The 21,606-nt window shown below is 38.2% G+C and overlaps 1 protein-coding gene across 1 annotated transcript in view; it reads left to right on the top strand.

The window, feature by feature from the left end:
- The first annotated feature begins 6,219 nt into the window (after nt 1–6,219).
- Nucleotides 6,220–21,606, top strand: part of enpep (glutamyl aminopeptidase) — a 35,376-nt gene continuing 19,989 nt past the window's right edge. Inside the window, exons 1-11 of the mRNA XM_002934249.3 lie at nt 6,220–7,009; nt 9,029–9,170; nt 12,668–12,799; nt 14,072–14,192; nt 14,892–15,046; nt 15,858–15,971; nt 17,135–17,269; nt 17,893–17,958; nt 19,262–19,327; nt 19,413–19,564; nt 20,972–21,057. Of these exons, the coding sequence (XP_002934295.1) occupies nt 6,339–7,009; nt 9,029–9,170; nt 12,668–12,799; nt 14,072–14,192; nt 14,892–15,046; nt 15,858–15,971; nt 17,135–17,269; nt 17,893–17,958; nt 19,262–19,327; nt 19,413–19,564; nt 20,972–21,057 (1,840 nt within the window). The 5' untranslated portion in view covers nt 6,220–6,338. The remainder of the gene's footprint in view (nt 7,010–9,028; nt 9,171–12,667; nt 12,800–14,071; nt 14,193–14,891; nt 15,047–15,857; nt 15,972–17,134; nt 17,270–17,892; nt 17,959–19,261; nt 19,328–19,412; nt 19,565–20,971; nt 21,058–21,606) is intronic.

Raw genomic sequence — 21,606 nt, 5'->3', positions numbered from 1 at the left:
GTGTGGTTTGAAGTGGGTGTGATTTAAAAAGAGGGAGTGGTCAAAACTGGCTTCCATTAGCGGCCCTCCACCATGTAGAGCACTGCTCTACAGGGTATGTCCGCTTGGCTTAGGCCGGCTGGATGATCCAAGAACAGAAAAGAGATTACAATATGGTTCTGCTACAGTGCTACCAGGGTCTGGTGTAGTTTTCAACAAACAAGAGCACTGACCTGGGGTCTTAAGTAAGCAATTATAATAACCGGATGGTGTCTAACATTTTGGTACCTCCAATGATTAATGCCTTTACTAATTGCACTAATGAGCATCTATGCCCCCAGTATGTAATAAAAGGCACTGCATTTGCCCAGGAGCAGTAACCCATAGCAACCAATAAGATGTTTGTTTTCAAGCAGGTGAACCGTAAATGCTACCTGCTGATTGGTTGCTATAAGTTACTGCTCCTGGCCAAATGAAGTGCCTTCTATTACATAACCAAAATGCTCTACATACTGAGGCTGTGTGTGTCTCTATGGTAGCTGTTGCAGCCTAAAATGTTACATTGTATCTTTTCGTCTGGGGCTGATTTACAGCTTGATGCTGTGTGCACGAGAGGGGGAGATAGGTCTGATGTTGGAGAGTAGGGACTGAATCTCTTATTTTTCCTTAGTGAGATACGGTATATTTATGTATTTTTTTTTTATAGTTTTTTCATGTGTAGGTCGCAATTCCTGACTTAAAAAGAGGCAGTTTCACTGTTTTACACTATAAAACAAAATTATTTTGTTTTTTTCTTGCACCACAAAGGAAATTGTTTCCTTGCTGCCTGAAACACCACTGGCAAGTTATGTGGCTTTTCTGTCATCTGTGCTATTTTATGTATCAAGCTCTAACACTCAGAAGTATATGAGTAGATGAGTTCCAAAGACCTGAAGTATTGAACCTGGGCTCCCACAATAGCACAATGCATAAGGATGGGACCTTTTTCCCTTAATTATGTCACTTATTTTTTTACACACTCTACTAAACATAATTAACTATTGTACTCAACTAGAGGTCTTGTAGAATTCAGACTATCAAAGGCCACAGAATTGCTAATCTAGTTAACATGTGATAATACTTATATGTTTTTCTTTATCTGCAAGTGAACTTTGTTAAAAGGAAATAGATATGATTTTACAGCCTAACAACTAAATACACTAAATACAATCCTGATTTACAGTATGTGTGCTCATATCAAGGTTACCAGGAGATACTTCCTTTGTGAAGAAGTGGTAAGAGTTCAAGAAGTTCGATGATCTAATTCTAAACAGTAATAAATTAATTATAGGAAAATAATGATTATTGGAAAATGTCATCATTGGCTGCTAATAGCACTATTCACCAAATTAGAACTTCTGTGAAGTAGACAGAATTTTGCTACATGAATTTCAAACTTGCATTCCATGCCACCTTTAACAGCAGGAATAATTATGGGAGCATTGTGGGAAAGGGATTCAAGTCATTTATGATTATCATCACCCCATTTGCCAGACCCACATTAATCGTCCAATTAAATTCTGGTGCACTGCAGCTGATCATCACAAAGTTAATATCAAATTGGCTGATGACTACCATTGACTTATATTTGGTTTGGGGTAATGGGTCAACCTGACATAGGAGGAGACAGCAGAGGCCAGTCAGCCAGTTGGATACCCAATTGTGTAGGCTGTGTGTCTAATTTAATCATCCTTTAATTTGCGATTAAATACCAAGTTAGAGAAAGTATGATATGAGAATGCAGAGAAGCTGGGCTTCAGACATTACCGCAGAGCATAGTTTATTAATAGGCACTGAGTCACAATAATCCCCAGAAATGTACAATTCTACGTGTCTGTAAGCTGAAAGGAAGAGGGTTGTTTATACAGAGCACATTATCTATAGTTAAAATAACTAGTTAATTACAGGGGAGTTAGTAATTGTGAAAGTAAACCAATGCTTACTAAAAAAAAATGAAAAAAAGAAAATCAGACAGGAATGTTAACTTAGTAACCTATAGGATCAAAGGAAAGTAAAAAATATGAATTATTATTTTGATTATTTCTCTCACTTACATAAAACACAATACTATTTGTATCATTGCAATAGTGATGTACACACAGCATGATTATTTACAGCAGCTTGCCATAAAAAAATATCAGATATCTATGAGATACACACAAAAGTATATTATTCACATATTCCAAAGGTTAAAATAGATATTTGTATAGGGTATTCCAGGAGGATCAGTGTATAGCTTTTGCTCCCAAAATCCCTGCCTATGGTATAAGACCTGTAAGAAATGTTTTACTTAATTATGACATAGGAAAAAGTAAGTGGCCAGCATACCTTCAAAAATATTGTCCATTTAAAAACAGCACCAGGCCTTTTTGTCACAAAAAAAACCCAGGAAAGGCTCAGAATGTCTAAAACAAAGATGCTTTAAGTAGCAAATATGACTTTGCACCCATAATACAAAGATAAAAAAACATAAAATATTTTTGGTGTTTTAGAACCTTTTGTCAAATGCATACTCTAGGCACCAGACCTATGCATGCCCTTCCAGCTTGAAAGTTGCCCACCTGTATTTCCCAGTGTCCAACAAGCCCAGTTCAACCCTGATTATATAATAAAACCTGGATAAGACATAGCAATTAAGACAATGTCTAAATAAACATTTATTCATTTTATTCTTGAACCAACAAATCATTTTTTTTTAGTTGTAACATTGGTGTGTGGGCAGCCGTCTCAGTTTATTGTGCCTGAGCCTGAGCTGAGCGCTACATGATTTTAATGGTGGGTGATTAGTCGCCATGTCTGGATTTTAAAAATCACAGCAACTAGTTGCCCAGTCTGTCTTCACCCTTAAAACTTCTTTCAGATAAGTTATTGTTTATCCTACTGTAACTGGAGTAGTCACGAGCCAAACTTGGATTTTTTACTAATGAGTGCAATTCTGATATCTACCACTTTTAGCAACACAGGTGTCACAGCTCAGCAGTAAAGTGTGACTGAGCACAGGTCACATGGCTGTGGCACCCTGGGAAATGAAGAACATAGCTAGCCCCATGTGAAATTTCAAAATTAAATATAAAAAAATCTGTTTGATTTTTTGGAAAAAAGATTTCAATGCAGGATTCCACTGGAGAAGCTCTATTAACTGATGCATTTTGAAAAAAAACTCATTTCCCATGACAGTATTCCTTTAAACTGGCCAAACCTAAAAGATCCGCTCATGTGGCAAGGTTGTCAACAAGTGATCTTACCCAGATATGCCCACCTTGAGATTTGTTTTTAAAAAACAGATTACAGTACAGGATTCTGCTTGACAAAATTCCTTCAAACTGGCCAAACCTAAAAGATCTGCTCATTTGACAAGGTTGTCAACAAATGGATCTTACCCTGATATGCCCACCTTGAGATTTGATCACAATAACGGTAATACAGGCCATCGCAAGGATTTTTTGATCTGCCTGATCAATATTTGCCCAAATTTTGGACATATGTTAGTCAGACAGGCCTGTTGAAGGGCCCCATACACTGACAGATAAGCTGCCGACTTGATCTGAATTGGCTGAATTGACAGCTTGAATCTGCTTGTGTACAGCCTCCTTTATTTTTTCCCTTCCAATGTGTGTCATGCAGCAGCTCAATAGAGACAATACCTGGAAATGTACCTACTTTGCTGTTCTTTTCAATCACAGTCATATTTGTAAGTGGCCAGCGTTTGACAACAACAACAACAAATATTTACTATACAGCTGGGCAACTAATGAGTTTTTAAAGCTGGCAGCAGGGCTGTATTTATATATAGGTACTCTAAATGTGGCTGTACACTGAATGATCTGCTTGTTTGGCAAGGTTGCTAAACAAGCAGATCTTTGCCCAACATGCCCAGCTTGAGGTTCGTGAAATTGGATTGATCTGATCATTCGGGATAGAGGAGGAGAGGAGGTCGGGAGGAGGACCGCATCAACATCCCAAAGGGATTTTTAAACCTTTCCAATCTGCCTGTCTGAGGGCCCCATACACAGGCTGATAAACTGTTGACACATTAGATGCCCCATTGATTCATTTCTCAGATGCATTTGTGGAATGTTAGCAACTATTGTTACATAGTTACATAGGGTTGAAAAAAGACCAGAGTCCATCAAGTTCAACCCATCCAAGTAAACCCAGCACACACAAACCTATACTGACCTATCTATACACTCACATACATAAACTACATATACAAACATTTAATACTAACTGTAGATATTAGTATCACAATAGCCTTGGATGCTATGCTTCAATAATTTAAAATTGTATCAATTATAACAGCTGCCTTTAATAAAACTCAGAAATTATACTCAGCAGGGCCAAAGATAACGTTTATCAACTAATGTAGCAAATTAACTGCTCCAGGGAAAAATGAGAAGGTGAAAAATGAAACAAATACAGAAACAGTAGGGAATCAAAGAGGTACTTTGACCCAAATACAACTGAACTAATGAATACACTGCATTTTATTCAAGATTCCCTGCTGAAGGGCCCACCAAGCATGGTGTCTTTACATTGGTCTGGCCATCAGAGTTTTGTTGTTGCTGCTTTATCAGCCCCTGACTATTGTTGTGACCAAGAGGTACTGATGCACAAGGTGAGTGCTTCCTGTCCCTGCTTCCATTCACTACCCATGCTACCTATCCTGCTTGATACCCTGAACCCCTCACCACCATGGTCCCCTATACTTACTTGCTTACCCATGTGCCACTCTCGCTCTTTTAAAGGGAGTAAGGCAGGACTGCAGATTTTTTGTGAGAGGAAATAACTTCCCCAAGTTGTACCCCTGGCCATGGGAAACATATTTCTGAGTATCACTGTATTAGATTAGTATATTATATTAGTATAGTGGAGACTTACTGAGATTTATTTTTGTTTGTTAGCATAGTTTTTCCATAGGGGAACAATACTTTTGAAACCCTAAAATTAACTGTTTTGCACTGAACTGTTTTGCTTTTACCTACACTGAATTGAACTCTTTGTTATTTATTTTCCTGCACCTAAAAATAACAATGGCAATTTCTGCTGCTTTTTTCTCATCTGTACAGGTATGGGATCCATTATCCGGAAACCCATTATCCAAAAAGTTCCGAATTACAGAAAGGCCGTCTCCCATAGACTCCATTATAAGCAAATAATTCTAATTTCCCTTTTCTCTGTACTAATACAACAGTACCTTGTACTTTATCCCAACTAAGATATAATTAATCCTTATTGGAGGCAAAACAATCCTATTGGGTTTATTTAAGGTTTAAATTATTTTTTAGCAGACTTAAGGTATGGAGATCCAAATTACAGAAAGATCCCTTATCCGGAAAACCCCAGGTCCAAAGCATTCTGGATAACAGGTCCCATACCTGTACTATTATAAAAATATGCAGTGCTGCTGGCATTTTGTGGCAAAGTGATTTACACTCAAAGAGTTAACATTCTGATGTGCTGGCGCTATAAGTACTGTGAAATAAGATGAGTTCCCAAAGACCTGATATGGGTATTGAACCCGGGGCCCCCATGAATAACAGGACTGGGCATTAGAATGGAACCTTTCTTCCTAAATTATATCACTTATTATTTTGTTATGCATAGTGCAACCCATTTTTATTATTTACATGCTCTGCTTAAACAGTGCCCTAGTTACACAATTATAAAAGCCATGGACTTCTTGCTGAGTTTTGCCAACAAATGAATTTCCTACAAATAAGCTCTCAAACCTGGCACTACCTTAACCCCCTTGTTATTGTATCTAGGAAACAGGTTGCTTTTGGTTAATAATGACTTTGCCTCCCCCCCCTTCCCTGGAAAATTTCCTGCAGACGCCCATGCATCATTACATTCATTTCTGGCACTTGAAAAATAAGCTGGATAGAGTTATGGATATCCAACACCCTTCCAACTCTGAAGTAAAACATCAGAGCCTTTTAGTTTAGATGCTGAAAAGTTGTAGGATTGCTGCCACAGGATGCAGCAAATTGGAGTTTGACATCTGACAAACTTGGATTATACAGTTGCTAATACAGAGAAGAATTCTTGGGTTTGGGGGTAATCTGCAAATTGCTGATAAGAGCCTGGTAAGATAGCCCTTCTATTATCTGTTGCTGATCATTAACAAGCAATTGCAGCTACACTATGCCCTGGGAGGAGAGGGAGGGGGACTGGGAGAAAAATGTTAAAAGTAGCTCGAGTCAGCGCAGAGTTGCTCACACCAGCAGAGCACACTGACAAGCAGCAGAGCTGTGCACATGTTGTGCATTACACTCCCTTGCATAGATTAGCTGCTACAGTGTCTTTTTATCAGTAGAATGGGGAAGGATATGCAAGATATGGACCTGGATGATGGAATGCAATCTAAAAAATACTGCATTCGTGGCATGCATGTGGCTATCATTGTAGGAGCAGTGGTAGTAGTTGGGGTATCTGTGGGGCTGGGGGTAGGTCTAACACGTCCTGATCCCTGTAAGAGCAACAATGGAGATGTAACCACCACCACCACCACAAGAACCACTACGGTCCTTTCTCCTGCTACAACCCCAGTGCCACCAGAACACGAGGTTTGTCCGAAAAGAGATGATAGTAACGGAGACTGGAAAGAATTCAGGTTGCCAACCTACATTAACCCAGTTCACTATAATGTGGAACTGCACCCTGTAATGGAACAGGACACTTATAATGGGACAGTGAGCATCTGGCTAAGGCTCAGCAAAACAAGCAAACACCTGTGGCTCCATCTCAGAGAGACCAAGATTATTGGGCAACTCACATTGACAAGAGGCTCGCAACAGATCCCCATCCAGCAATGCTTCCAATATATACCCAATGAATACCTGGTGCTGGAGGCTCAGCAAGTTCTGGATCCCAACTCACCCACTGATGAGAATGACACCTATTGCTTGACCCTGCAATTTGCTGGGAGACTTGATGGCTCACTGGTGGGGTTCTACAGGACAACGTACCAAGAGAATGGGGTGACCAAGTAATGTATTTCTGTTTTCTTTTTGTCTTGCATTGGGACCATATCTGACATTAGAAGTCCCCCTTGGGGGGTAGCAAAACAATTGAACAATATCCTGATAATAAGATGCCATTAGTAGCAGGCAGTATCCAGTAGCTGAACAGTAGTTTGGGCATAATTCACTCCTTATTTTGCACACACCCCAGGGAAAGTCTTCATTAGTAGCTCAATCACAGGTCAAATAAATCTTTGTCCATGGGCGTCTGGAGGAAATTTTCCAGGCTGAAGGGCAAAGTTATCATCAAAAAGCAACCTGTTTCCTAGTCTAAACCTGTATACAATATTTAGGGGTTACAGTTAAGCTGGCTCTGAGAGATTTGCAGAAAATGTATTTATCTGCAAGAAGGCTACTGCACAAATAAGTGTAACTAGCGGGTTTGTTAGGTGGAGTGTATAACAGGAACATAGCTGCCAATCAATGGGGAGACTGTGCCAGAACACTAGAGACTATAGGGAGTGATATACACACAATAATAACTATCTTCTATTAAGGGCTGTGACACACGGGGAGATTAGTTGCTCGCGACAAATCTCCCTTGTCGCAGGCGACTAATCTCGCCGAGATGCCATCCCATTGGCGAAAATGTAAATCCCTGGTGGGATGGCATATGCGGAGCCGCGATTTCCAGAAAACGCGGAAGTTGCCTCTAGACCGGCGATATACATTGTCCCTAAAAAGCTACCTATAGGTCATGTTTACCATTTTTGGATACTTTTGTAAGTAATTGTTACTTGAAGTTCCCAAACCTGACTGTTTTGCCAACCCGACTGTCCCTTCTAAGCCTGTCAGTTATAATTTCTAATGATAACGGACTCCTGCTGCACAAATATGGCAGCCCCCTCATAGAGGAACATGGGGATTTGATGTGAAACATAAAAGCATTGGGCAAATACTAATAGATGTAAACAAGGTTTTAATTCCTGATGTCAGTATCTCTATAATGTATGCTCACACAGTCACACACAGAAACACTGAAACATGATCACTTCTCTCCCACACTGAAGTAGGGTCATTCCCTAATTACCTCGCGTTTACCCACATCATCATGTGACCAGGCTTGGGCTCAGAGAAGTAACAAGTAAAGGTGGCCATACACGGGCCGATTGTAGCTGCCGATATCGGTAGCTTATCGGCCCGTGTAGGGGCAGCAACGACAGGCATGCCCGACCGATATCTGGCCTGAAATTGGCCAGATATTGATCAGGCAGGTTAAAAGATTTAGTCGGATCGGGGACCGCATTGGCTCGTTGATGCGGTCCCCGAACCGACTGCGCCCATTGCCGTAATTATAATTCGATCGTTTGGCCCCAAATTTGCCCGATATCACCCACCCATAGGTAGTGATATCGGGAGAAGATCTTAGCGTGTATGGCTACCTTAAGCGTATGCAGCAGCTGCCACAGAGACCTGCATTTATATTAGTAGAGAGACAGCAGTTGCACCTAGCACATCAAATTATTATATTTTAATTCACCCCCTGAGGTAAAATAGTTTCTGGTGTTTTACACCTTTGTTTTCATTTTTGTAAACCATGTTCGGGTGCATTTACCTTTTACACTGTCATCTTTAGAAGCAAAGACAATCACTTCTTATATGTTTTGGCCCTTGTCTTTCATTTTAATCTAGTAATCACTATCCCCAATACAGTGAACCAATGTTCAAGGTCCAGTCTAGCTCAAAAAAAGGAACAATTTACATAATATTACAAAATATTTCGACCCTAGAGCTTTCCATACCCAAATCTGTGGGTATTTTATACAGTACAGGGATCAAGGCTCTCCATACCCAACTCTGTGGGTATTTTATACAGTACAGGGATCAAGGATTCTGTCCTTCTAATGGCCTTTGGCTGGTCAGAAAACTGCCCAACTAGTGAAGAAATTTTCAGTGCTATCCATCTGGTTTAGAAGAATTATTTAAAAAAAATAAATATTTACCGAACTGTAAAATCATCCATATGTTTTTTTTTTTTTCTACAGGAGCATTGCGGCAGCTGACCATGAACCAACAGATGCACGCAAATCCTTCCCATGTTTTGATGAACCCAATAAAAAAGCAACCTATACGATTAGCATTATCCATAGGGAGGAGTATGATGCCATATCAAACATGCCCGTACAGGTCAGTATGGAAAACTAACTGACTGGCTAGTATAGTTTATGTGATCATCAAAGGGGAAGTGTAAATTATTATTACATTTCTTATGGTAAATGAGCTTTGCAACTTTCCTATTTTTAAACACTTTGCTCCCAAGTGTAAGCATGGCAAATTCACTAATATCTAGCAGTTTGGCAACAAGTTACTTCCAGTATTCCCAACTTAGAATGACCAGCTGAAGATTCTCGCAATACCCAACTGGTGCTGGGACAAAACAAGTTTGCCATCACTGTTGTACAGTTTCTGTCTAACTATCCCTAATTGTGTGACAACAGACACAAATATCTTTAAAATATACCCTTGTAAACAGTGCTTAGTTATAACTGGTGCTTAGTGATGTCACTTGTGTATATTGAAAATGTACTCCCACTACAGAAAAAAGTAAGGATATTAGAAGTCACCTTCATTTGTTTAACAGCACAAGATCTTGGGCCTTGTAAAGAAACTCCTTGTGACTTCTAATATTTAACAATAGGCATGCCATGAAGACTAGGAACCTTTATATTTACTTTTTACATCACAAAACTGTAATAGTACTTTAAAGGTTTTAACAAAATATTAACAAAATGTTGTCTTTCCTACACTGTCCGATTAATATAGCACATTAGCTTGAAGCACATATATACATAAGGCATCTCCCATCATATCAGCTATTTTCTAACAGCTGGGCAGCTGTGAGTTTGACTAACTTTTATTTGCAACTTGACTTGTTTTCCTCTCAGGTCTGGGAAAGAAGTCTGTGGATATTAATATAATACATTGTTTACATTTATTTTTAGATAAAGGGAAGCCATTGTATAAAAGAGTAAAACATATTTACAAATATGACAGATAAGTAGAATGTCAAGCAAAGGGAGCTGGTGAAGAGACCATTATTAAACTTTATATTAGCAGTAAATAAGAGCAGACAATAATTCCTTACATGAAATGCAATGTGCTTGCTTGCCTTGCCATGAAAGCATTGTGGTGTGGGAAAAAGCTGAGGAAAGCCTTACTGGGAATGTAGTCACACCTGTATTCCCAAAAGGCTATTTGACTATTTACATGCTCTCTAGGTGAATGTGCAGCTTGTATCAGCAGAAACAGCCTGCGTGCCCTCCTAGAGCCCTTATTAGATCCAAGGCTTGTGACTTGTTCTGTGCCAGAACTCAATGGACATGCTGTTCCCCTGCTTTCCTTCTTTTACTGAAAGTTTTTCTTATTTTTTGGCCCAGATCCATAAGCATAATTGAAAGGTTAAGGCATAGTTAGTCTTTTGAATCTGAGCTTTTGTCATTATCCCTTGGTGCTCTTTTCTCCTAAGTCTGTATTTACCTTTAAGTGAATGGAGTGATTTATAAAACTTTATGATTGCTATTGAAAAAACACTGTACAACCTCCATGTCCCCATAATGAACAGCAGCTTCTTTCTGCCCAATCTGTCAATAAATGGTATATTCAAAAGGAATATTTAATGAAAATATAAGGCCCTCATAATGAAAGAGCATTTAGGAATGCCCATATAGGTAAGTAATATAGCACCATTTAGCTTGAGGTATGTAATGTTAAAAGTATTACCCTCTGGCAACTTATAGAAGGAGCAAAAGCTACACAGCCTTTGTGTATGCAAAGAGAATGGTGTGTATTAGAAAGCACAAGTATATATTAAAATATTATTTTTTATTAGTCAAACAAAGTGAAGGAAATGTCCTCACAAAAGGCAACCAATAGCCCTCACAAAAGGAGAAGATCAGTATTGTAACATACAGCAGTAATACATATTCCATCTAAGTTTCCCCAGTGAGCACTGTAATGTCATGTTATGAAGCTAAAACACCAGAGGTATAGGATTTATAATCTGTAATGTTTGGAACTGAGTCTTTCTGTAATTTGGAGCACTACTTCACCTTCAATTTAAGGTAACCTACACATACAAAGTGAACCTCCATGTATTTCATTGTCCATATCTGGTGGACACCAGAAAGGGTTAAGATAATTACAGCTGATTATGCTTTCTATAAAGAGTAAGTCTTGTTAAGTGGACCACAGGAAGGGCTGGCATAATTAAAATGGTTCATGCTATTAATAAAGGATAAGCAGTGACCCCAGTGAAAAACTTTCTTTCTTTGAAACAGGAAATTGGTTACAATTTTCCATAAATTTTGTAAAACACATTAATTTACCAGAATTAGTATTTACTACAGTTGAGGTGATAACTTAAAGCATTGAACCTAGCCTGCAGATTGTTTAATCAAGCAAACAAATTAGCACTTTGAATGTGCAAACAAGAGCTGTGCGTAGATCTTAGTATGTGTTTTACTGGGGAACTGGCATGTACATTTTGGTGAAGGAGGATTGCTGTGCTTCTATTGCTCCAGATGGGGGTTTTAAAAGTTGTTTGATGTACCCAAGCCTTTTGTAACCAGATACATTCTGTTTGCTCTTGTGCCTACTGTCAACATGTACCGAGTGTGATTTCTAATAGAATTGTTTCTTTTTTTTACATGGAATTTAGTGCTTATTAATGATAATCAAACCTGTCCCATTTTGCTTTGCTATAAAATTTGCGAAACAACAAGAAAATTCACAAAACAGCGGAAAATCCGCAAAACGCATTTGTCGCGCACCAATTTTGTTACCTGCGCCTATTTTGATGCAACCGTGCCCATTTTGATGTGACCGTGCCCAATTTTCACGTGACCACACCTATTTTGGACACGGCAGCTGCCATTTTTGATTGCTTCATACTGCACATGTGTTTCATTACCTCCCCCCCTCCCCTCTGCCAGATCCGCTTCTGATTGGCTGGTGGGTATGTGTAGCTCAGAACAGGAGACAGGATCAAGTTACACACATGCTCAGAGAATAGGAAGGCTGCCGCTGGCACCTACAGGAAGGACAGAGAGATTTCAGTGATGTCACTGTAGTCTTCACACTGCTGTAGGCTGCCAGCACCATATCTCAGAGAAGCAAGCAGGGATCTGGGAATTTAGATATGCAGTAAGTACTTAAAAAGAATGCCTTTAGGCTGACTTTTAATTTATATTAACCTTTCATTGTCCTTTAAGTCTACCAATATTTCTCCCGTTCAGATGATCAGAAGCCTGATAGGAAAAAAAACACTGAACTCTGTAAAAAAAGTTCCCATTATGCCTCGCTCCTGACCGGTGTACATGCTTAGTTTGTAAGACTATGAGGAAGCTTCCTGTGAGTTCTTAGCATTCTTGAGGGAGCAGGAGAGGGGAGAGAGGAGAGAGTTGCGTTTCTCTGGCACAGGAAAACAAAGAGACCACAAATCATGTTTCTTTTGACAGAGAACTTAGTGCAGCATTTCTGTAAGTGCTTATGGCTGTATTTACATAGACCTTTCTGATAAAGCTTACTTAGTTTTTACCTTTCCTTCTCCTTTAAAGACTGGGCTACATTGGTTAGTTGGCACTATAAAAAATTCCATTCTTATAATATCATGTAATTGTTCTTAGGAATCAGTCGCCCTTGGAAATGGATGGAAGAGGACTCTGTTTGAGAAGTCAGTTCCTATGAGTACATATTTGGTCTGTTTTGCAGTCCACCAGTTCAAGTACGTTGAAAGGCTATCAAAACGTGGTGTGCCAGTAAGTATTTGGCTAAGGTGTAGTTTGTCCTTATTATATCTTAATTAATAATCACTGACTGCAACTGAGTGGCCTTTAAAGAGAAAGTGTGTTAGAGGCAAACCAACCTCCTTGACATCTGAATTCAGTAGTGTCTGGATGTTTGGCATCTAAATTCAGTGGTGCCTGGAGTCTGACATTTGGTAGACTGTACTGGAGAAATTAATGTATCAAGCCCTGTGGAGGGACAGCTCACCTTTACGAAACATATGGTTATTAAAAATTATGCCACAAATAATGACTTTTGGCATTTGATTTCTATTATCTATTTTTCACCATTTTTAGAAAATGTAGGTTTTAATAATAAATACATTTAATTTTCCCCCCTCATAGAAGCTCAGTAAACTAGGTCAGTGACTTTCTAAAGTGTAAGTTACTGTACATTAGTTTATACTTTTCTCAGCAGCATTAGAGAAATTCCAGCAATAAATATTTCAAATGGTAAAGCTGCTCCATGACAGATTATAAGGGGGCCATGCTTAATGGGGATGGAAGCTGTAACTGCTGAGAAACAACTAATGTAACAGTTAAAAAAGCCAACTGCCTGGCTTACTAAACTCCTAAAGGGAAACAGTGGAGAAAATATAACACATTTGTTTGTGAAACATACATATAAAATGTTCTAAAACAGAAAATAGAACAATTTTGAAAAGGGGGGGGGGCTGCCCCATTAACCCCTTGCCTGCCAACAATTTCAGAAGGTTAAGGGTGCTCTGGGAAATGTTTGTTCAATGTCATCACCGATGTAGCACATACTTCAATGGCTGGAAAAGGGTTAAATAATGCCCTGAACTAGATCCTGGTGGAACAGGAGCATTTTTTTTTTAATTTTACATTTTTAGATGGTTTAAAAAATGTCTAAATACACCCTTGATTTGTAATAGAATACTGGTATGTATGAAAGATGCTCTGCTCATATAATTCTGTGTATGCAACCCTATGGCTGCATTACAGCCTTTACACAATTGTTACCCCCAAAGCAGGTAAAACTGGATTATACAAATTGCACTTAAATGCAAAAATACAATCCAGGTACCCTAGGTGTTTTTTTAATACCAGTGAAATATAAAATAGCAATGAATAGGCTTTGTACTTTATCCATCAACAACAGGACTGTGTCCTGTCTTTAAATGTGCTCCTAGCATGAGCTATTATTGCTTGGGAGAGAGACAGAATATTGTTTATGAGAGGGGTGAGAGATGCCAGAAACTGATCTCTTCCTTCTGATTTCAGCTGAGAATTTATGTACAGCCCTTACAAAATGCAACAGCGGAGTATGCAGCAAACACAACCAAGATCGTATTTGACTTTTTTGAAGAGTATTTCAACATGCCATATTCCTTGCCAAAATTAGGTACGTAATTTCAGTATTAATCTCACTAATCTCTGTTAAAGGAAAGGTTTTCTTTACCTTGGTGGAAGTATTCTAAACTGCTTTATATTTGTCTTCTTTTTTAAAGGAGAAGGAAAGTCATTTTGGCATTTTACTGCCAATAGATTGGTCACATTAGTGCCACCTAGAACACTATATTTATTCTGCAGAAAGCATTACCATACCTGAGTAAAGAACCATAGAAGCTTTCACTGTTTGTTTAAGATTGCAGCTGCCATTTTAAGTAGCTTCCTGTTTGCAGCTCTAATCCTTGTAGCTCAGATTACACATTCCTTGGGGGGGGGGGGGTGAGTTTGATTAAGTTAAATTCTTATGGGAGGTGGGAGCAGGAAGTTAGATACCCAAGAACATGTTCATAGAGGGCTCTTTTCTGGGTGCTTATGGCTGTATTTACATAGAACTTTGATAAAGCTTTCTTAGTTTTTAACTTTTCCTTCTCCTTTAAACTTGTTTGTGGGTGTTTTTTAGGTGCTTTCTTTCTATTCTGCCTAAAACAAACTTTAAAAAAAACAAATGGAGACCATATAAATATAAAACCCCAAAGGGGAGGGTGGAGGGATCTGCATCTGCAGTTGTCTATAAATCTTGGCATACTCACTAAGATGTTTTATTTACTTGACTTGTTCTTGCCTTTCATTGTTTTTCTTTTCTCATATTTAGACCAAATTGCCATCCCTGATTTTGGCACAGGAGCTATGGAGAACTGGGGGCTGATCACTTACAGAGAAACAAACCTGCTTTATGATCCTAATGAATCTGCCACAGTGAATAAACAAAGAGTGGCAGCTGTGATTGCTCATGAGCTTGTGCATCAGGTAAAATACTGCCCCAATGTTCATTTCCTGTCAGTAATCTTGCTCTTTGTAATCAACTGTGCGAAGCTGAGTATGTGTATTTTGCTTGAGATCAACAAACTAGTCTGCAAGGGTTCATCTAAAATGGTGCTGCAACAAAAGCAAAACTACTTTATTTTAAGTTAGTTCAAGTAGTTACTTACTGTAAGTACCATAACAATGGCCCATTTTTTAAGGTATGTATGAGGCACCAGTAAATCCAAAATAAAAAGGGACCAACAACTAAACCAGTCTCATTTGGACATAGATATTTATGACAAAAGCAAGCATACATTAGTTAAATAGCCAAGCAAACACCTTTATAGATGCTTTTCACTTAAGTTATTAAAAAATGCTTCTGTCTGTATGTTATTTTATATACAAACTGCACATATTCATCGTGATTACACCACTAATTTTATAAATAGTAGGACAGCGGCAAATGGACCTCTCTCCAAACAAACCACTGATGACCCCAACTGCAACCTCTTGCACCAGCAATGCAGGCTGGACATTTGTTTCCTTATTTTCTCTCGCTTTAATGCATTATCATTTCAAGATACCAACTCCCAGTGTTGAATAATAGATTTACTTCTACAAGCTGGTGGCTCCAACCAACCACAATTTTAACAAGAAATTATAAAATTTAAATAGATTGTGTATTCAAAATAACACAAATTTTACAGTCAATAGGCGACTGGCCAGTCTACCAATTCATACACATTTTATAATGTACTGTATATAATGTTTATCAAGTGTGTAACAGAGTCTAATTGTGTTCTTTGTTCTTTAGTGGTTTGGAAACATTGTAACTATGGACTGGTGGGATGATCTCTGGCTAAATGAAGGCTTTGCCAGCTTTTTTGAGTACAGTGGAGTAGATGCAGCGGAACCGCTATGGAATATGGTAAGATATCTGCTTTGTATGGGGACCAATATGAAATGAGAGTGGCAAGGTAAATTTTGAATGGTTTGTTTGCATTTTTTTTTATATATACTCTGATCTTTAGGCCTGGGTGGGTGGCAGATAAAAAAAAAAGCTTTTATTTTCCTTTTATTGTGCAATATCAGTCCCTCTTGCCTCTGGGCAGTCAATATCTGGTTCCTGGTGGTGCTTAAAAAGGGCCTGCTAGTGACACTGGTCACTAAATTAATATCTTGAGATAACAGGAACATATTTTCGTTAGTATGAAAGGAAAGAGGGAGACTTTTGCCATACACAAGGCATTCTTATAGTAGTTGTTCTTTAGAGGTGAATGTCATTATGTATGACACCTGCTAGGAAAAGCTAAGTCTAATTTTGGTGTCTGATCCTCAGGTGTAAAAAGTGATGTACTAAAGGTCAAATAAAATATACTTTACAGGATGGAACCCAGGTGTCCAGAAATCAGAACCAAATTTTGTTCTACTTACAGAAACAGACTGATTACATTACAGGGGGAATACAGTTTAATTATATTACAGGCATTACAAACATAAAAAGAAAATAATCAGTATCGTTTAAACTGGTGCATATAACATACTGTTTATGGATTTGGCCAAACCCCCAAATCCTTTATAAAGGATTCGAGCAAATGCCGAACCGAATCCTAATTAGCATATGCTAATTAGATTTTGGAAGGGTTAAATGTAGGTGCGAGTGCAGCGCATGGCGAAAAATTTTCAACTTACGGGTTTATGTGACAAAAAGTCATGTGATTTTTAGGATTTGGATTTGGTTTGGCAAGGAGCATGAATTTGGCCAAATCCGAATCCTGGCAAAAAAGGCCAAATCTTGGCCGAATCCCGAACAATTTTTTGACTGCCGGGGTCAGTGACCCCCATTTGAAAGCTGCAAAGAGTTTGAACAAGAAGGCAATTCTAAAAAAATCTATAAGAAATAAATAATGAAAACCAATTGAAAAGTTGCTTAGAATTGATCATTCTATAACATACTAAAAGTTAAATTAAAGGTGAACCACCCGTTTAAATATTTTTCTCAAACTTAATATTTTATATTAATTTGGAATGAAATCTAGAGGGCTGTATAGGTTCTAACTACGTTTGCTTTGCAAATTACTGTTTTTTCAGCTTGACCAGATTCTAATTGATGACCTGTTGCCTGTAATGAGAGATGATGCTTTGCTTTCCTCCCATCCAATCATTGTGACAGTCTCAACCCCTGCAGAAATAACCTCAGTATTTGATGCCATCTCCTACAATAAGGTATGCAACACTCTCTGCTATATACTGCATGGTCCTTTAGTTTAGTATAGAGATCACACCAGGTATCCCAGACTAAAAGTAAAACACATAGCACCCTACCCCACTGAACACTGTGAAGCATGGACTCCTTTACCACCTCATCTCTGTGGTAATGTGTACTACAGTATATACTAGATCGACCCCTATAGTTCTACAAGTGTATGAAGAATTGTTTAAAATGGAACGAAAGCTATACTACCTTGTGCGTTTTATATGGATTTCCCAAATTGATATGTTACTCCCTTTGTTTCATTAGTAAGAATGCTTAGGGAAGTATTCCAGTGTTTTGTCATGCTCTAGTAAGCAATGCCTCTTGCACTTGTGTTGTTTTATGTTGCAGTGTGCACTGGCAAAGCCCTGACAAACAACTGAAGTGGGTTATCTGTATATTTCTCCATGGCAGAAATCTTTATAATTAGTCAGTTGTAAGCTGAAGCTGACCTGCATTAACCTTCTAATTAAGTACTATGCCTAGGACACCCTATACAGACATTGATATGTAAAAAATAAAACAAAAGCAGAACATATACTGAAATGTTTTATATTATATGATATTGAACATGTGTGTGTTAATATTTTCCTAGGGGGCATCGATTTTAAGAATGCTTGAAGACTGGATTTCACCTGAAAACTTTAAAAAGGGATGCCAGGTATCTCATTTTGTACAGCTTTCAATTAAACTACTGCCCTGTTCACCTCTGTATATCTTTAATCATAAAGGCCAGGGCATTACATGGATAACATGTAATGAGTTTTTTTTTTACTTGTCTACTTGACAAGTATACATACTTGAAAATCTATTATATTTCATGGATAATTTTCATGGAAAAAGATAAGAAAGGCGTACCTTTTAATTCAGTTGGGCTCTCATAATCTTTTGCCGGACACCTATCTGACTAATGTGGAAATAACTGAAGGTAGCCAAATCCCAAAATATAAGGAGTCCAAGACCTGCTCCAAGTGACTTTGGAGGACTGGGGGATTTACAATTCAGTGTATTTGCATTAAGTATTTTCTCTTAAACAGAAAGGAGATACAAGGGCATGACTTACATGAAATTTCTAGGATCTGTCATATTGCTTGTTGTATTATTTTGCGTATCACTTACATGAACTTTTCAGCAGTGGAATCATTAGTTATTGAGCCCTACAGCAAGATCATAAACTCTGGGAAGAAGATATTTTCCAAAAACATATATTGCAGCTGCTTATCATAGTCCGACTAGACCCCCTATAGTTCCTGGACTTGCAGTTTTCAAGTTATTAAATTAAAGGAATTTGATTCTTCAAGTGCAGGAAGCACAATTGCACTGCAGCACAGCACTGGAAGGTACTTACGGTACAGTAAAGAAAGTGCAGGGAAGAGTGAGGGGGGCAGCAGGAGGGGCTCCTCAGGACAAATAAATTGTACGGGGCCCAAAGATTTGTGATGGAGGATCCTATGGCAGTAAAAGTAAGTAGGGCACCTCTTTATTACCAGAGCCACTCACAATATAATAACAAGTCTTTTGACACTATTCAGTACTGACCACCTTCTGTGGCTAAATTGACTACAGATCAACTTGTTTTTAGTGATTAGAGGGAACAATTGTGTCTCACCATATAAGGCAGTCATCCCCAACCATCAAGAGCATCATGTTACTCACCACCCCCTTTGATGTTGCTCCCAGTGGCCTCATTTATAAATTTCTGGTTGGGAGGCAAGTTTTGGAAGCACAGAGACACAGTTCTACTCCAATCCGAGCCAGCAGTCCACATGGGGCTTAAAAAGGTTGGGGATCCCTGATATAAGGCTTCCTTTTATCACTTTTATCCTTACACCCACAGAGGCTCTTCAGAAAAGAGAGAAGCTGCACTAGAAAACCTGCCACAACACTATGTTTTATTGAAGATATGTATTTCTATAAAAAATGCCTGACATTTCTCTTTGGTCTATGATATTGTTTTATTATAGGATTACTTGAAGGACTATGTCTTCAAAAATGCTAAAACTGATGACTTTTGGAATTCTCTGGCAAAGGTAAAAAGCAAGATTTTTTATTCAAAAGATATGACTTTCTGCTCTATTAGATACAGTTTTTAATGCCAGGATACTTTCATTTTAGGCAAGTGGGAAACCAGTCAAAGAAGTCATGGATACATGGACAAGGCAGATGGGTTACCCAGTGCTAAATGTGGAATCTCTCAATACTGTTAAACAAACTCGGTTTCTTTTGGACCCAAATGCAAATGCATTAGAGCCACCTTCAGAATTCAAGTTTGTGATATATTTTCTTTTAATTATTAATAAGAATAACTGGGGCTGATGGCTACCATAGGTGCTAAATTGCACAAGTGTAATTGCAGACAGCAATTATTCAAATGCTTCTCTTTTGCAGAAGACCAATCAAAATAAATTACACAGTTGCTCTATTGTAAAAATAGGTGACCCTTCCCCATTTTGTTATTTTTGTTATGGGGAACTGTTCTTCAGATTCCACACCACTTTATACAGACCCTCCTGTAAATGAAATTAGGGAAGCAATAAGTTAGCACTTTTTTTTATTATTATTATTAACATTTATTTATAAGGCGCCAACATATTCCGCAGCACTGTACAATAAGTGGGTTTCATACAGTGGACATACAGAGTAACATATAAAGCAATCAATAAGCGATAAACGAGGTGAAGAGAGCCCTGCCCAAAAGAGATTACAATTATGAGGAACTCACTCTTGTAGATAAAATAATTGTATTATGACACAATATCCACAGGGAAAGTTCCCCTTATTGACTTGCCCTGTTGTGCCAGTTATGCACTTTATCTCATGGGACTCTACAGGGCACACTTAGGCACCTTTAGCATTCATCCTTTGCACCCTACCCATAGTAAATGATTCATGAAATCTTTAACAGTCTTTTCTGCCAGCACACATTTCTTCTTCACACAAGCAATCCAGAATGCCTTGTAAAGTGGCACTCAGAGATGAATGGTGGGCAAAATGTTTATAACTTGTGGAATAAATGCATGAAATATTAACATTTTTCCCTTTTTTTTTAAAATGTCCTCCTTTAAATATAATATTTTCGGTTAAAACAACAAATTAGCAGACCATTATGTGAGGGCAGATAGAAGATATGGAACACAGAGAAGCTGTGTATAATACAGTATTTTTACTTAAGGAAGAATGAGCAAAAAAACCAACTTGCAAAAATAAAGATGATTTGCCAATATATCCAAACAAATCCCCTCTGTTGTGTAATCTGCATATCATTGTTTTGTTGGCTCTCTGCTAGAGCTCTGGTTTATAGAACATAACATCTCATTCCTGTTTCCAGTGCTTATCCCAATCTTTGGCTTCACATACATTGTAAAATGATTCATAAGAGGCCAAAATGTATGTACTTTCAGTGTATGTAACTTCACCTTTATGTTCTGAGCTGGCAGAATGAACTTTTCATTGCCAGGCTATGCACAGTTATCAGAATCTATAAATAATAGTACTATAAGGGCAGTACTATTTCACTTGGCTAGATAATGAGTAGTTGTGTGTTAGAACCAGATAACTAAAAGAGACTATCTGTGCATTTAAAAATGCAAGAATAATAAATACACTAATTAGTTTAACCTGTAGTCTCCAAAATAAAATGTGTCACTGATCTCATAAACCTTGATGTTTTTCAGCTACATGTGGAACATTCCAGTGACATTCTATGCAACAAACAATAGCGTAGACTACAATTTATTATACAACAAATCCATTCCTGCAGGTAAATGACATTTCTGATTGTCAATCTTTAAGAATAAAGATGCATTTTACAAGCATGGGCATGAGTAACGTCATGAGTATACTGTTTACAACTATAAAATATTTTTAGTCTTCTCATGTTCTTAGTTTTCAAGTTCTTCAGCTTAGTAAGGCAAAAACCACTTCATCCAAGAACTTATGTACTACTAGGCAAAAGAGAACGGTGATACCTAAAGCAACTATCTTCCACCATGAATAGACAAGTATATTTTTAAAGTGCATCGAAAAAATACAGGGGATCTACAGGGACAAGGAACCAATTGTAAAACCTGACAACCCAACATAACAAAGGGGCACAAATCTTGTATGCCTATTGATGCAGCCCACTGTAGGAACCCTGGAGCTACCCAGGTCCAGGGTTGTGGTAGCTTCAGTATCAGCTATGGCAACCTTGTAGCAGTAAAGGTCCTTACCTCTAATGTGCTTTGTTGCTCTGTGTCTTGTGGCTCATTGACTCTCTCATTTGATAATAAGTAATATTTCATATCCCAGCAAACAGTAGCCTATATAT

The sequence above is a fragment of the Xenopus tropicalis genome, chromosome 1 (assembly GCF_000004195.4).
Source record: "Xenopus tropicalis strain Nigerian chromosome 1, UCB_Xtro_10.0, whole genome shotgun sequence".
NCBI classification, from domain to species: domain Eukaryota; kingdom Metazoa; phylum Chordata; class Amphibia; order Anura; family Pipidae; genus Xenopus; species Xenopus tropicalis.
This window is presented reverse-complemented; position numbering and strand designations above follow the sequence as displayed.